Source organism: Arvicanthis niloticus, chromosome 14 (assembly GCF_011762505.2).
Source record: "Arvicanthis niloticus isolate mArvNil1 chromosome 14, mArvNil1.pat.X, whole genome shotgun sequence".
In the NCBI taxonomy this organism is placed as follows: Eukaryota; Metazoa; Chordata; class Mammalia; order Rodentia; family Muridae; genus Arvicanthis; species Arvicanthis niloticus.
In genome coordinates, this window is record NC_047671.1 from 48,313,353 (window position 1) to 48,328,474 (window position 15,122).

A 15,122-nucleotide genomic window follows, 5' to 3' on the forward strand; every position below is an offset into this window, starting at 1 on the left:
GCAGGGGAACATGCATCGTGTCATTACAGCTGGTCTGTGCAGAGCAGACTGACCATGACATGGTTTGGGGCAGTCTGCAGCTGACCTATTGTACATGCCAGCCTACTAGACTTACAAGCATCAGCTGCTGGCAGGAGAGGTGGCTGCCCTGATCAGTCTTATATGCTCTGATTATTAAAGCTTGAGAAGAAAGTCAATAGAGTCAAAGTTTCAGGACAGTACTTTGGACTCAGGGAAGCATCACGGTGGACCTTGGGCTTATCAGGACACATACAGTTTCAAATTTGTCCCAATTGCTGCTGGCCCAGGAGGCCCAGGCTGGGAATCTCCCTGCACTGTATGCTGTGTTTCCCACTCTGTCTACTCATGTGTGACCAATAAGTGGGCAGAATACAGGGTGTGGGATACACATAGTGCCAGGAACTCTAGAATGGATGGCAGGCTCCAACAATATAAACAGTAGCTACGGCTAGCTGACAGACAGACAGGCTGGTACCATGTAAGCCAAAACGTACAGCTGTCCTTGCTTACAGGTCATAGTGCTACAGTCTTTTTCTAAGATAGATACAAGATTCCTGACAATAAATGAGGAAACATACTGAATACCTCCTATGCAGTAAGTGCCATTTTATACACACTGTATATTAGCTTGATGTCCTTCCCTTGTGCCCTGTAAGGTAGGTGTGTTAGCTGCTGTGACAAAGAGAACCAGGTCACTATGAAGTGATGCCACTGCTTTAGGTCACACCAGAGTAAACAGTCAGGCTGGGACATGTACTGTGGCCTGGCTCTAGGGTTCAGGCTCTCCTGTGCTGTGAAGGTACCTCGACTGCCCTCCACCCCTGATGGTTTTCAGTCACATGGGAAGAGGCAGGTCTAGGGCCAGGCAGGGGTGCCCAGCCAGATCGGTGTGCCCTTTGCCTTCACCCCACATGAGGCCAAGGAGTAGCCAGAGCAAGTGTCCGGGTTCTGGAAGCAGGCAGCTGCCTTTTTTTGCTTCAACAGAACTAACTGCTTGGAACCCTGAAGGAGAACTTCACCCATGGAAAACAGCTGTCACAGAAACTTGGTGTTGGCACAGGAATCCAGATTTTCCTCTTAGGTAAATAATTATGAGAAGCTATGGCTTCACTTCTTACTATAAAATATGCCTTTAGGGAGGAAGACAGAAAAGGTACAGAATAATGGTGCACCAACAGTTCCTGAGTCCAGGTTTAGGGAGTGCCACAATACACACTTACACCAAATGCCAGGACAGGCCACTACTGCAGTGTAGGTGACATCATGTCAGGGAATCTGTTCTGTGCTCTCACGGTTAAGGGAGGATGAAAAGGAGGAGGCTGACTGCCTACACTGCTGTCTGGGGAGTGGGCCTTGCCTGCTGAAGACAATGCAGGTCCAGATCCCAAGGGGAAAAAAGGACAGAACAGGTGCATTTAACCCCTTCCAGTGTCTCTACCCAACTGCCACCACCCTACACTCCAGTCCCTTGCCTATGACCCTGTCTAGTCCACAAATGCTAATCACCGAGGCCAGGTACAGTCTTGCTCAGAGTTCGAAACAACTCAGTGACTAGATGTCTATATGGGTCTACCCAAGGTAATGCTCCAGAAGTCTGATTTTGGGGAGAGATCCCCCAGGTAGGAACGTCATCCATCTGCTTCCCCTCCATTTTTGTGAGGTGACAGGAAACTCACCATTATCGAAGACGGTGCCTGCCGTGAACGAGAGCTCAGAGTCGTGCTCAGCTTTGCAGGCGTATAAAGCCTTCGCCTTCCGGAACGGTGTGCTGTGTGTGGAAACGCAAGTTTATTTAACATTGTTTTCAACCCCAGAAAGTCACAGATAGTTCATGTTTCTTCTTTCCTTTTCCTGCAAGCCACCTAGTCCTTTCTCCTGGGGAGAGCCAGGACAAGGCAGCCAGATGGTAAAACAGGAGGCAGGCAAGTCGGAAAGGCCACAGGAGAAAACCGAGGAAGAATCAGGAAAAGGCCATACGCTCTAAGAAGCCACAATTTTCCAAGGTCACCTTGTGCCCCAGAGAAACTTTACCTGGGAATTACAACAGCTGGGCCTGGGCAGAAGGAGCTTTCCTGGACAGAGTGTTTGCAAGTAGAAAGGGGCCCTGCAGGATATGACCAACGGTTGCTCTTGGAGGCTCGCAATGCTCCATGAATCCAGGAGAAACTCCAGCAGAGCCAGGTTTCAGCCCAGGCAGGGGTGGCCATAAGTTCCCCTGAATGTTCTCCTTTCTGAATGTTCTGCTGGTGGGGCAACATTCTACAGCTGAAACTCTTTAGGCCCGAGGGTAGCAAGGATTGAGGAGGGGTATGAGGTGGTGTGTGAGCAGACATGGGCACCAGTGAGGTAGTTTGCAGAGGGCAGGGAAGAAGGAAGGGACAAGGGCTGAGCTCAGGTTCTGTTCTGGGATGTCTTTGTCAATGAATATTGACAGTGCTCTCTCCATGTTATCAGAATGCCCATAAAAATATCTGCATGTCCTATGGACTTGTAGACAGAACTGTAAGTCATAGAATTGAAACTGAACTATCTGTATGTCACTTTCTAAGTGATTCTTCCATGCATCAGAGTTGAGGCTGGCACATTTCTGTGGTGAAAGGGCCAATCTTTGAGCTCTGGAAGGCATGTGGTGTCTGTTGTAACTACGTCATGCTACACTGCTGCAAACAGCAGCTAGGCACAACATGTAAACAAACCAGTGGGAAATATGTTCCAGTAAAAAGTTATCTACCAGAAAACAGGGGCAAAGTCTGACCATCACAGGACGTCATGTGATGTCATTCATGAGAGCAGGGTAAATTTACTCTTTTCTGTCAAGTTTGATTTTGGCACCTGACTATTCTCAGTAGTAGGCAGACTGTTCACGGGTCAGAATGGCATCTAACTGTCAGAAGGCTACTCTTCCTTTGCCACAAGTGACTGTCTCCAAGACATCTGAGGGAGTATGCTCTGGAATTTAGAAGCACAATTTTTTAAAGAGCCAGAAGGAGCACTAGCTTAAAAAAAACAAGTCAAAAGATGTATGTCATTTAATTTATCTTCACTTGACAATCTGAGAGGCTCTTAGAGCTGAAGATACCCCAGCTCCCAGTGTGCACTGGTTTCTAATGGCTGAAGAGGGGCCTAGTCTCAGATGAGGTATCTTCTGAACTGCTAATGCTTAGGGATGCCAAGTGAAGGCTCTCTTTGGCAAGGACGAGTCATGGGTGATGGAAACCTAGAGTGGGCTATTCCTTCTAGTCTTGGGTATTTGAAAATTGAAAGATAGACAATTGAGAGAGTCTGTTATGCAGTAGAGTGAGCAGAATTGGTGGTTATCCAGAATACTTTGCCAGAGAAGGATCATTTACTGCTGTTCTCTCTGGTTTTCTTATAGTCAAGGGATGATGTTGGGAAGGGCAGACCTGGGAAATCGGGAGAGAATAGTGCAGGGACACCGGGGGTGAGGAGGGAAGCCTTTGGTTTTCATTGGTTCCAGCTGGATACAGCTCTTCTGGTCTTATCTCATTAAACAATAAGCTTGCATGTTGGCTACCAAAGGCCCAGCAGTCAGTGTGTAGCCTTTCAGGTTGGACAAAAGTGTATTCCTCTCCCTGCCTTCTGCCCTGACTACAGGGTGGAAACAGCCAGGAGGCTGTGAAAGGCACTAAAACAGCCAAGCCTTAAACTGACAAGCATGTGGAGCCTTGCATGACATGCAGGGTAAAAAGGGGAATGCAGAGCATAGGAGCCAAGGTGGAGACTATGCTGAGGCAGGGCTGCCTCTGAGGACAGGTGGGCACAGGTGGGCACAGTTTGAAGAATCCAGGGAAGGCAAGGCTTCTCTGGATAGGGTTCTCCTAGAGGTTACTTATTAAACTCATTAAATAAAGGTAACAGAACAGAATAGGAGGCACCCAGGAAACTAGTAGGATTGTTTGGTAATTGGAGAACAGAGGCCATGGTCTCTAGCATCCATAATTAGTATTTGAAGGGCTTCACATTCTACCAATATTAAAAATTTGCAATTTAGTATTGAAATACTAAGAAAACAGTGTATTAAAAGTAAAGATGAGGGTCAGGAGAGAGTCTTTCTTTTTCTGTAACAGCTGACAATCAATGGGAAGATCCTGTCCCAACTACCTAATGATGTAGAGAAAACAGAGAGGGACTCGGATAGGGACGCAGGTGTGTGCTTATGTATGCATGTATGTGTACACATGAGTGCGCGTGACACACGCGCACACATACACACACACGCACATACACACACACACACACACACACACACACACACACACGTGTAGTGCTAGGGATCAAGCCCTGGGCAATGTGGATATCCTAGGCAAGCACTGATCTGCATGTCTAACCCTAGAGGACATGCTTTAAATGGAGTTGTTCACATTCCCAGAAGTACCATTGCCAGAGAAAGGACACCTAGTCAAATATGAACTTCAGGCACATAATATTTTAAGTGTATTTCCTTATACTAAGAAGTGCATTTTTATTTATGACCAATTCGTATCTGAGTAGGGTATATGTTTATTTGCTTTGCATATCTGGCAACTCTAACTGGGGAAGTTGTATCTTGTTAAAAGTCTGCTGTTGCTGTCAGTCTCATACCCGGCAGCTCTCTCTGAAGGTTTCTAAGGCGTTTGCTTTAACTCCTACCACAATGGAAGATCGTGTTGGCTAGAGGTTTGGGCTGGGCTGCCCTGGCTCTGACCGGAGGCAGCGCTGTGGGCTGTTTGGTTCCTGCCCTCCTCTGCAACTGGACACAGCTTCCATCTTCAGCTCTGGGCTGGGCCTTCAAGGGCATGAGCAACTTTGGAGCCTTCTGCTGGTTCACTTTTAATTTTTGCCTCTGAGCATGGAATGAGGCCAGGAAAACACTCGGAGGAATTTCCCTCAAATGCCCTTGCAAGCTTGCAGAATGACAACCCACTCTACGGTGCATGCTCCTGGAGGAGGGGCCAGCTTGCAGTGGCTTGATCGTTAAGGCAGTTCCCTGGGGCCAGGTACAAATGAGGGGTCTGATGTGGGGGCTTCTTGGGAAGTGGACAGGCAGGTAGAGAAATCGAGGGCAAATATTAAAGGGGGCCTCCTCCAGGGCCCGTGTTCTTCCATGCTGAAAAGGTACCTCTACTTCTGAGCTTGAAACAAGAAGCTCAGAGGTGGCTTGACTGGAACAAGGAAGCCATTCCCACAGGTTTCCAGGACCCCTAATTAGGCCTCATCCAGAGCCTGTTGTTAAAAGCTTTGTCAAAGGAAGGTAATTTGAAGTTTTATGTTCTTTTAGTCAATTTGGGGAAAGGAGACACTAGACCTGAACAATGGGTGTTCGCCCCCACCTCTTGGCTAGACACTGTAACAGCAATTAGGGATTGGAACTAGTCTCTGGTCTCCTAGTGGGCTGTCTTTCCAGCAGGGTCCTGATCTGTGCTTATGGTAGCATAAGCAGTAACTCGGTGACACCCAATTTCAAGCCCTACTGTGGCTTGCCTGTTTCAAAGTGACAGATTCCTAAAGGATTGTGGGGGAGCATCATAATGGTGCTCTCCTAGCAGAGGCCAGAGGAGGCAGTGCTGAGCAGCCATTTGCTTGTCTCTAGGCCAGCCCCATTCATTCCCCTGATGCTCAAGGTTATTTAATGAGTGAGTGAGCCATTGTAGTTGTTCTGCTCCAGGTCCTCATGGGTCAGTGAGTGACCTAACTGGAATAATCCACATGCTTTCTAGTGGCTAGAAAGTAAATGTCTCCCAAAGTGCCTACTAGTTGCCTCAGAAATAATTCACAAATAGCTTAAGCATTAGGAAAACAGTATATAATTTTACTTTATAAAAAGTAAAAATTACTTTTACTCTGCCATAGCTCTCATTTGATGAAGTGACTTTTTTTTTGTTTTTGTTTTTTTCCCTACAATATGGTTCAGACCATTTATTTGTCTTCTGGCTCTCACGTGAGGACAGAATGACACAATATACGTTAAGATGTCCACAGAGGTATAAGTCGTGTGCTTGCATACATAGACAGCATGGCTTTTCTAAACAGTGAGCATCAGCTTTATAAATGAGGTGAGCCTGTCGGGTGGACTCACGCCTAAGGAGAAAAGGTGGGATTGAGAATTCTAACCGAGGCCCAGGATACTCACAAAGCTTCCACCTGGACTCTGCACTTGGCATGTTGAAGTTGGAGGCTTTCTTTGTCTGAGAGATGCCTAGTGAGGGCCCAAAACAGCAGAGGAAGTCTGCAGGGTCCTTGTTCCCCTCTTTTCCTGAATTTCAAGAGCTTCTTTCTAGAAAGAGCTCAAGAGCAAACCTGCGCCACTTAGCTGTGGAGCTCTGCAAGGCAGGATTGCAGCATGGCCCTCTGGGAGAAGAACTAGGTCAAGCCACTCAAAAAAGGGGTGGTGCCTATTCCCATGAGCGCTCAGGGTCCATGACCTATCTAGTCACGAGTGGGTGGGAGGCTGGAAGATTCCTGGAGTACATGGGGGCCAGGGAGGTGGAAGCCCTGAGTACTTTGAAGAGTAAGTGCTTCATGTCTCCAACTTTTATTCTGTGTTTTACTCATCTCTCACTCAGTGGGTCTGGTCTCAGTGGCTAGCTGTCAGTGCTCAAAGTTATTGACCAACCCACAAACAAATGGTGCCAGATACTACCTGATAAAAATGTGACAAGGAAAGGCCAGTTTATGTCTCAACATTGCCCCCTAGAATATTATCTTCTACCAAAACACGGAGCCCAAATGATTCAGAAAACCATTCAAAACAGGTGCTATTTTTGGAGATCCCTGTTCCAGGCAGCAGGGATTAATTAAGAAATGTGGGTAAAGTCTGGAAAGGGTATTTTAAAATGCCATGCAAGGCCATGCGTATTGTGCCTCTTGGCTTCATTTCTTAGGATGGGATCACAGGAGAGCAAAGGAGACCCCCAATGTCCCTGACCAGCTCTGCATACACGGGGACAGGTCAATCATCATCCGTAGTTTTACCTGGAGTCTTCATGGACCGCTTCTTCTGGCCTGTCAAAAAGCAAGTGCAGGTTTGGATGGCAGGGAACAAAGTTGACGAGGAGGCTGAACACTGCATGAAGAGAGGACCAAGCCAATGAGAGAACAACGGCAGCAACAGAAAACCAAACAAACCCTGCCACAGACCTGATGGGGGATGAGTCGCTGGACGTGGATGAGGTGGGCATAGGGCTGGATGGCGCCGAGAACATGGGCCATGATGGCGAGAGGGGTGAAGTTGGGCTTGGATTCGGGGGGCTGCAAGACATAACAACCAGAAAACTCATCAGCACATAGGGAAGCCATGATGGGAGCACAGGCAATTCATGGGAGGCCAAATGACAGGGTGCTGGAACAGAACACAGGAGCATCAAAGTCCAGAGGCATGCTGTCAAGTCTACGTGCTCCAGGTCAGTCCTCTGCATTTGAGGTACACTGATGCACAGACAAGCTTCTTTGGCCTGTCTCACAAAATGCTTTCTAAGTGACCTGAGGTTCTCCACTATCTATTTACCACTGGTCACCAGTGGACACGCATTGGTCACTGGTGGACCTACCTACATAAATCAGTGTCTATGTGTTTTGCCGACTGTTTTGGAATACACTGACCTCACTCTCAGCCAGCCTGTAGCTTTCACTGGTGTGTGCTTTTAAAGTTACGTCTCAGCAGAAAGGAATATTTTTCTGGGCCACAAAGGCCATTCAGCCAGAAAACAATTTCCTGTTTACATTTTTAACTGCATGGGCTGTGTGCCACTGGAGATCTGAGTGTGCATTAGGAGTACGCTAGGGGACAGGCAGGATGGATACACACCTTTCAGAGACAGCACTTATGGCTATGAGCAGCTCCCTGGAGATGTGCAGCCCAGATCTGGGCTTTCTCTTGTTTGCGGATGCTCACAGAATAACTCCAGTCAACAGACAATTTTAAGAAAAGACCAAAACTTCAAATTTGTCCATTTTGAAATGTGATGGCCAAAGGGTTGGAGAGAAAGGGTTGAAGTTACCACAATCTGGCTTATACATTTTAGTTAGCCATCTGACTTATTTCTGCAAATTATACCAACACCTTAGCACCTAGGTAAAAATCACAGTATGTCACAGGAAGTGCAAACACCGAAGGCTGAGAAGATGGGGAGCAGAGGTGGTCTAACAAGCCACAGTCCCTGAATCTGAAGCTGGCTACTAGACTGTTCAAAGCTCTTTATGGAGGTACAGGGAACAGGAGTCAGTCCTAAAGGACAGTCACAGGTGGAAATTTAGCAAGTGTGTGTGTGTGTGTGTGTGTGTGTGTGTGTGTGTGTGTATAAAATGCTGTAACATGAAGACCTGTGTCAGCATTCAGAAAAAACTCTGTGAAGTTCATATTCTTGAAAACTGATGGAACATTTAATAAAACATCAGCATGAGTATTGTATATACAGACTATGAATCCTGTGAGCAAGGAAGTGTTGTTCCTTTGCTGTAGCCTAACTGTCTGTGTAATCCCTGCAGGTATTAAGAGATAACTAGTAACTACACTAGTGGCACTTGCTAAGATATTCCACAAGCCCAACGACAGGCACTGCTGGAATTTCCACTCCGCAGATGTGAAGCCCTGGGCTACAGTAGCGAGGCTTGCCAGCCTTTAAGTGACAGGGCCAAGACTCACCCTATGCTCTGACCCAAAGCCTGGGCTCTCGTTCCAGTGTTCTGTCTCTGGGAACACTGTTTCTTTGGGCCTCCAAAATGCTGCTCAACAGACCCATGGCATTAGTGCTTCTCTTAATCACTTATTTATGAGTTTCCTTCAGATGTCTACCACATTTGCAAGGGAGAATGGAAATACAGTGGCTGATTCAGTAAAGCACAACGCATAGTAAATTCCAATAGACTCCAGGGTTCTGTCTGGTAAACTCATCTAGCAGATGGGATTCATACCAGGGAAGAAATAAAATCCAAGAGTAGATCCTTTTTATCAGTTTCTTCAGTCCATCAACAACTCATTGATGAGCACCTATAATGAGCCAGACAATAAGTACAGTTTGCCAAAGCTCCTGGCTCAAAGAACTTAATATCTGACAAGATGCAACAGGTGAAAAAGAAGAGCAGCAGCAGCAACCAAGACAGCAAGATCACTGCTGGGAGGCGGGTGGCTCTTGCTATGAGTGAGCATCTAATCCTGGGGACTCTCACTTCAGGAACAGCTGTCCCTCCCTTATGCTGTGCAGCCTTCCTTAGTACTGTGCCAGCCACCGAGGCCATGCTGCCTCAGGCCCCTCTCTGTCTCACTCCATAACGGGCGAGCCAGGAAGGCCTGAAAAGGGCTCCTGGATCGTGGCCAAAACCAGAAAACTAAGTGGTACCAGGGGAGGGTCAAAGGAGCAACTTGGGCTCAGAGGCCTGGTCTAATCTGTTCCTGTGAACAATTCAAAAGGATTTACGGAATGGTTTAAAATACTGCTTTATTGAGGAAATGCCTGTAGCTTCCTATCTCATCGGTACGGGAAGTATAGTCTGGGAATACAATACGTGGCTCTGAGTGTTGTTCTATATCCTAAGACATCTCAGCAGTTCTTGGCCAGGAAAACATGGCTGAAATTATCTGGGAGTGTGGGAGGGGAGGGCAATTGTGACTTCTGTAAGAAGCGACTCTTCACGTCTCTTGTCAACTGCCGTAATATGAACTGCTCTTTTAAATGTCTAACAGCATTTTATTTGTTTGTTTTAGTCATAGCAGTAACATTTGTTTGCTATGAAATGACCAGCATTTAAAATCTATTACCACTCTGCTGGCGCTCATGTAATGATCACAGGCACACGCTACAGGACTTTTTATGATGTTTTCAACTACTAAAGCAATTATGCTTTTCAGTTTATATTTCAGAGACGCGCCATAAATGTCCCCACCAATAGCACCAGCACACATTTTGATATGCTTAAGAGAGCTCGTAACAACAGAAGGGTTGCACACAGAGACGTGATCTTCTAAGAGATGCTGAGACATTCTCCTTTAGTTTGGATGGAATTCATGCAGCATATAGGAAGGAGGGACTTAAAGTGAGCAGAGATGATGACCATGTTGATGATGGTGATAATGTTGTTGTTCATGATGATGATGGCCCACTGTGTACAACTAGCAATTTCCTCTTTACTACAGCAACAACTGCCTATAGGTTCTTTATTAAAGTGACAAGAATTAACAACCAACCAAAACCAAAAACCTCTCACACCATTACAATCCCAAACAAAGCAGGCCAACAGAAAATGGTCGATTTCACCTTCGGCCCTAAAACCTCCAGTAAGAAATTCTGGATTCTTTTCCCACTAATAAAGCCAAACATAACAAACAATAGAGGTTAGAATGGGAGGAAATAACTTTCTAACTGGAGTTTGAGCAGATGACCCCTATAAAGGCTTCTTACAAGCCTCAGCCCAGCTGGGTAGTTCCCAGTTGAATACCCCAGCACATTTTTCACCCTAAATATTCCTGGAGTCCAGCCAAGCCTTCATCAAGGCCCCACTGTGGCAATAACAGCTTCAACTTTATCGTGGAAGGAACATTTGCTGGGCTACTTTGCATCTAATTGGAAGGCTTGCATCAGCTGTAGTGTGCTGGCCTATGGGTGCCCTCAAAAGGAGTTGTCTGCCTAGGCAGTTCCTTTGACATCCCACACAGTGAGAGAGTTACAGTTTAGGAAGAAGATAAGTGGAAGGCTTGGCAGCCTGTGAGGTTGTGGCTGATAGTTCAAGTACAGTGTGTAGTAATGTCATCGGCTAGACACCCTCTGTGGTGAGTCCCTTGAAAGACGGGATGTGTGATGTACCAGCCAGGGCACGCTTGCCATGCTGTGAACAGCACTACCTGGGCAGGCTCCCGGTCCCAACAGAGAAGCAGCAGACCCTTTTGGGTCTTTACACCATCATTATTGGGCTTGTATAAGAGAAAGGGTGCTCTTAGTGGAGACATAAGCTCACCAATAAAAACGAAGTTTACCTGGGGCGAGGGATATATGCCATAGCATGTTTATCTATAACATGCAAGGCCTTGAGTTCAATACACAGCACAGGAGGTAGAGAGGGAAGAAAGCTGATCTTTCCAAATTCTTATAACCAAATTACAATTTTGTATAAAAATGGAAAAATACTTAAAGAAAAGCAGTGACGTTATATATAATTTACAGAACTGATCATCACTTTATCTTAACCAATGCCTTCTGACTTTTGGGATCAGCATAATATTATATACATGGCTATCAGGTTGTTTTGTTGATGTTGTTACTCAATACAAGGATTTCCAATGTCGTTTAATAGGCTCTAGTACACGTTCAGTGGCTACAGGGCATTCTATTGTATGATACACCTGACTTATGTCGTCATTCTGTGTGTAATCCACATTGCTCTCCCCGTTTAGCTACTATAAATAGCACTGCCATCACATCCTTATAGAGGAATCACTGCCTGTGTGTCACCAATTGTTTCCTTAGCATAAATTCCTGGAAGTAACATTAGTGGGTAAAAGGTTAGGGATCTTGATTTAAGGGTCACAATATATCCTGCCAAAAAGCTTTTCAAATGAGATCTAGTGAATGCACTCCAGCAACACTGAGCATCATAATGTCCAGAAGACTAGACGGGTTGCGTTGGTTTTAAGATTAGCTGGGATTCCCTCCGCCCCTCTCCTGGTATTTTCAATGATGTAAAAACGAGTGTAATATCCTCTCAGTGCTCTGTTTCTACATGAAAGCAATATTTAGGTCTCTAAATTATAACAGCCTAATGCCAAGAAGTGAGGAATGTACACAGACAGATGAACAACTGTACCTTGGGACACTGAATGCCCAGTTGATGGTGGGGCGGAGTCAAGAGAAATGGGAGGAGTGCGTATTCAGCTAGCCCAGAACTCTAGAAGAAGACTAATTAGAAGGAATGAGGAGAGGATAGATAAAGGCTCCTGAGCCAGCATCGCACTATGGAGAAGACATAAAACTCGCATTTATTCCTCTGTCAGAAGTGGCCCAGGATCTGTAGCCCACGTGCCTGTAGTTCAGGCCTGGGTCAGGGCTGACCTTCAGATCTGGAATTGATACTGAAGCCATTAAGGCCAGTCTCTTCTGGCCTTATCTCTCTTGTCTTTATCCTCTCCCCCCAATAAACAGATGGAAAACCAAAAGCATCCTGGGTAATATAATTCCAAGTCAGTGAGTGCCTGTGTGCTGGAGAACATTCCTTTACGATTTAGGATATCACGCAAAGAGCAAGGAAGTCAAGCCAGGTGGGCGAACAGGGCTGAAAGGAGCGCTGGTCATCAGGATGACAAGAGGGGGCCTGAGCAAATGATACAGAAATAAACGTGTAAGCATGACAACGGAAAAGCACAGATTCCATTATGGTGTGTATACTCAGCATCTCCAGCAGACACTGTGTACATGCCAACCGTTAGGAACCTGCAAAATGTGACTTCAACTTAACAAGTAGAGAAAAAAGATGCTCATACATCCCTGAACCTCATTCGGTGTTCTTTCTTGCCTTATAAGTGTGTTTCTGTATTCACACAGATTCTTTCTCCTCATCCATTATATCTTATACACATTTAAATTCTCATATTACAGGATGATTCCTTGTTTTAATGATGTTAACTGACAATATTCCCTTGGGCAGTTGCTTTCAAAAGAACTTTTCTAATAATTTGGATTAAAATATTCAACTAATCTACAATAGCTTTTCTGTTTTCCAGCTTAAAAAATTCTGAAGGATAACTTTCAAATCAATTGTAAACTCTGACAGTGTGGGTAGGGATGAGGAGTAATCCCAGGCTTCAAAGCAAACTAATAATTTTAGCAGAGGTGTCTACTGTCTACAGCTCACTCAGTGAACAGGGTGAATCTTCTAATCTTCTCCAGAGATGAGTCAGAGAGAGGAACTCTCGATTTTGAATGAGATGCCTGGACAAGAGTCCTAGTTCAATCACTCACTGCAAAGAAAGCCCTCCGTGGAAGGAAGCAGAGGCGCTGGCCCGGCACTTCAGTTGTGCCTGAGCTCAACAACCCATGGTGAGCTCAGTCTTTCCTGTGTTCTAATTATACACTCGGGTACATCAAAACTGGTTCCTAAAATTAAATATATTTGTTCTCTTTCAACCAAAGAAAATGTACAAGTTATAATGCTATTTGTAGTTGAGAGTTTAGCATTGGCTATTACCAACTATCTGGATGTTTACTAAGAAGTCCCAATGCCTCCTTAATAGTCACAATGCTATCTTAAACTGAATATAGGAAAACTGACATTGTTTATCAAATGAATATTTTTATCTACAAAATATAATTCATAAAATGAAAATAAAAGAAAAAACAGTGGCACTGGGTTGACTTTTCTGTTCTACAGTAAGTTACAACAATTGTTCTGATGTTAGGGAGTTATAAACATCGTTCTTGAAATTTGTAAGCATGGGTAAGAATGATGTAAATATAGCACTCATAGATTAGATTCTCTAAGACAAAAATTTAAGGTGTCGTTCTATAAACGGTACTAGAATAACTGGATACCTAATAACACTGGATCTCCTATCTCACACCACGCAAATCAAATGATTTCCAGGTGACTATACATCTTAATACCAAAGGCAAACAATGTAAGGCCATAGAAGATAAATCCAGGGTTGGATTTATCCAATGGTGTGCTGTAAGGGAAAATACAGATGGACTTGACTATATTAAAAAAAATAACTTTGAGCCAGGTATGGTGCCATGTGCCAGCAATCCCAGTGCTCAGGAGGCTGAGGCAGGAGGATTGTGAACAGAGGCTAGCCTGCATTAATTAATGAGCTCAAAGTTAGTATGAGCCTCTCTCAAAACAAAAATAAATACAATCAAATCCCCCAATTAAACCCAAACAAGTGTGTTTTCATTAAAACAACATGAAAAGAAAGGAGAAAGGTCTCTGAACACACATGGAACTCGTCGCTAGTTTCTAGAACTACTACGAACAAAAAAGAGGCGCTGAGTGGACAATGGGCAAAGAACCTAAGTGGAGACTTTAAAAAGGAAAGCCAAAGAGAAAGAGAAAGTGTGTGCTTTTCTGTAAGCTGGGGATTGTATACAAGAGCCACAACACGACAATCCATTGTGCTTATCAAATGACTAGAAGGTGGGCTTCAAATGCGAGAAGGCTGGTGCTTCTCGTGTGCAACACCCCCAAACACTGAATTCTATTGAAAGGGAGATAGAAACACATGGCTACAGCCATTCTGAACATCATGACAATGGCTTCTACAGTCCAGCAGCTACACTGCCAGGGTGTCCCCTAAGTAAGTAATATGCAGAACAGGGCTGAGGAGATGGCTGGCTCAGGTGAAAAGTGTTTGCCCTGCCAGCACAAGGACCTCACAGGTTCCCTGCCCAGAAAATGCAAGGTGAGGCGTTCGCTAGAACTAACAGTGAGGCAGACAGGTGGCTCCCTAGGGCTCAGAGGCCAGCCAGCATAACTTATCTGGAGTGCTCCAGGCCAATGAGGACCATGTATCCTGTCTAATGAAGTCTGTGGCTCCTGAGGAGTTGTGTGTACATGGGTGGCCCTTAAAACAAAAAAGCAAAAGAGACTCGACCACAAAACATTTCATTAAAGTACTGCTTTTATGGAAACATGCTATCTTCATTATTCCCAGATTCCCTATTACCAAATTTACCTATTCTCTATACTTTACTTCTAACACTGAAAAACAAACAATTGGGTGCTTTAAGGGCCATCGCGTATCTGCCTAGGAGAGAAAAACTCTGGGTGACTGCTCTGGCAAGGCCTGGCTCAGCCTCTTTGCTGCAGCTTACACACTGTAAGTGTCCTTTCAAGGTCTGTGTAGACACATCTCTGTAGTTCTTAAACATTTTATTTATTCTTATCTTATGTGTATGAGTGTTTTGGCTGTATGTGTATGTATGTATGTATATATGTATGTATGTATGTATGTATGTATGTATGTATGTATGTATATGTACCACATGCATGCCTACCATCAAGGGAGGTTACAAGAGGGGTTGGAGGCCCTGGAACTGGAGTGATGGACGGTTATAAGCCACGATGTGGAAGCTGGGAACTGAACCTGGGTCCTCTGCAAGAGCAGCAAGTACTCTTAACTA

At 45.1% G+C, this 15,122-nt stretch overlaps 1 protein-coding gene across 4 annotated transcripts in view; it reads right to left on the reverse strand.

Annotated features, from left to right (window-relative positions):
• The window catches only part of Arhgap26 (Rho GTPase activating protein 26), a 387,815-nt gene that overhangs the window by 12,705 nt on the left and 359,988 nt on the right, over positions 1-15,122 (reverse strand). The window contains exons 21-23 of one of the 4 annotated variants that reach the window (XM_076912736.1): positions 7,159-7,269; positions 6,994-7,023; positions 1,698-1,789 (exon numbers count right to left, since the gene is read on the reverse strand). In XM_076912736.1, the coding sequence (XP_076768851.1) occupies positions 1,698-1,789; positions 6,994-7,023; positions 7,159-7,269 (233 nt within the window). Of the gene's footprint in view, positions 1-1,697; positions 1,790-6,993; positions 7,270-15,122 lie in introns of all 4 variants that reach the window. The other 3 variants (XM_034518108.2, XM_034518107.2, XM_076912737.1) reach the window with 3 other exon arrangements.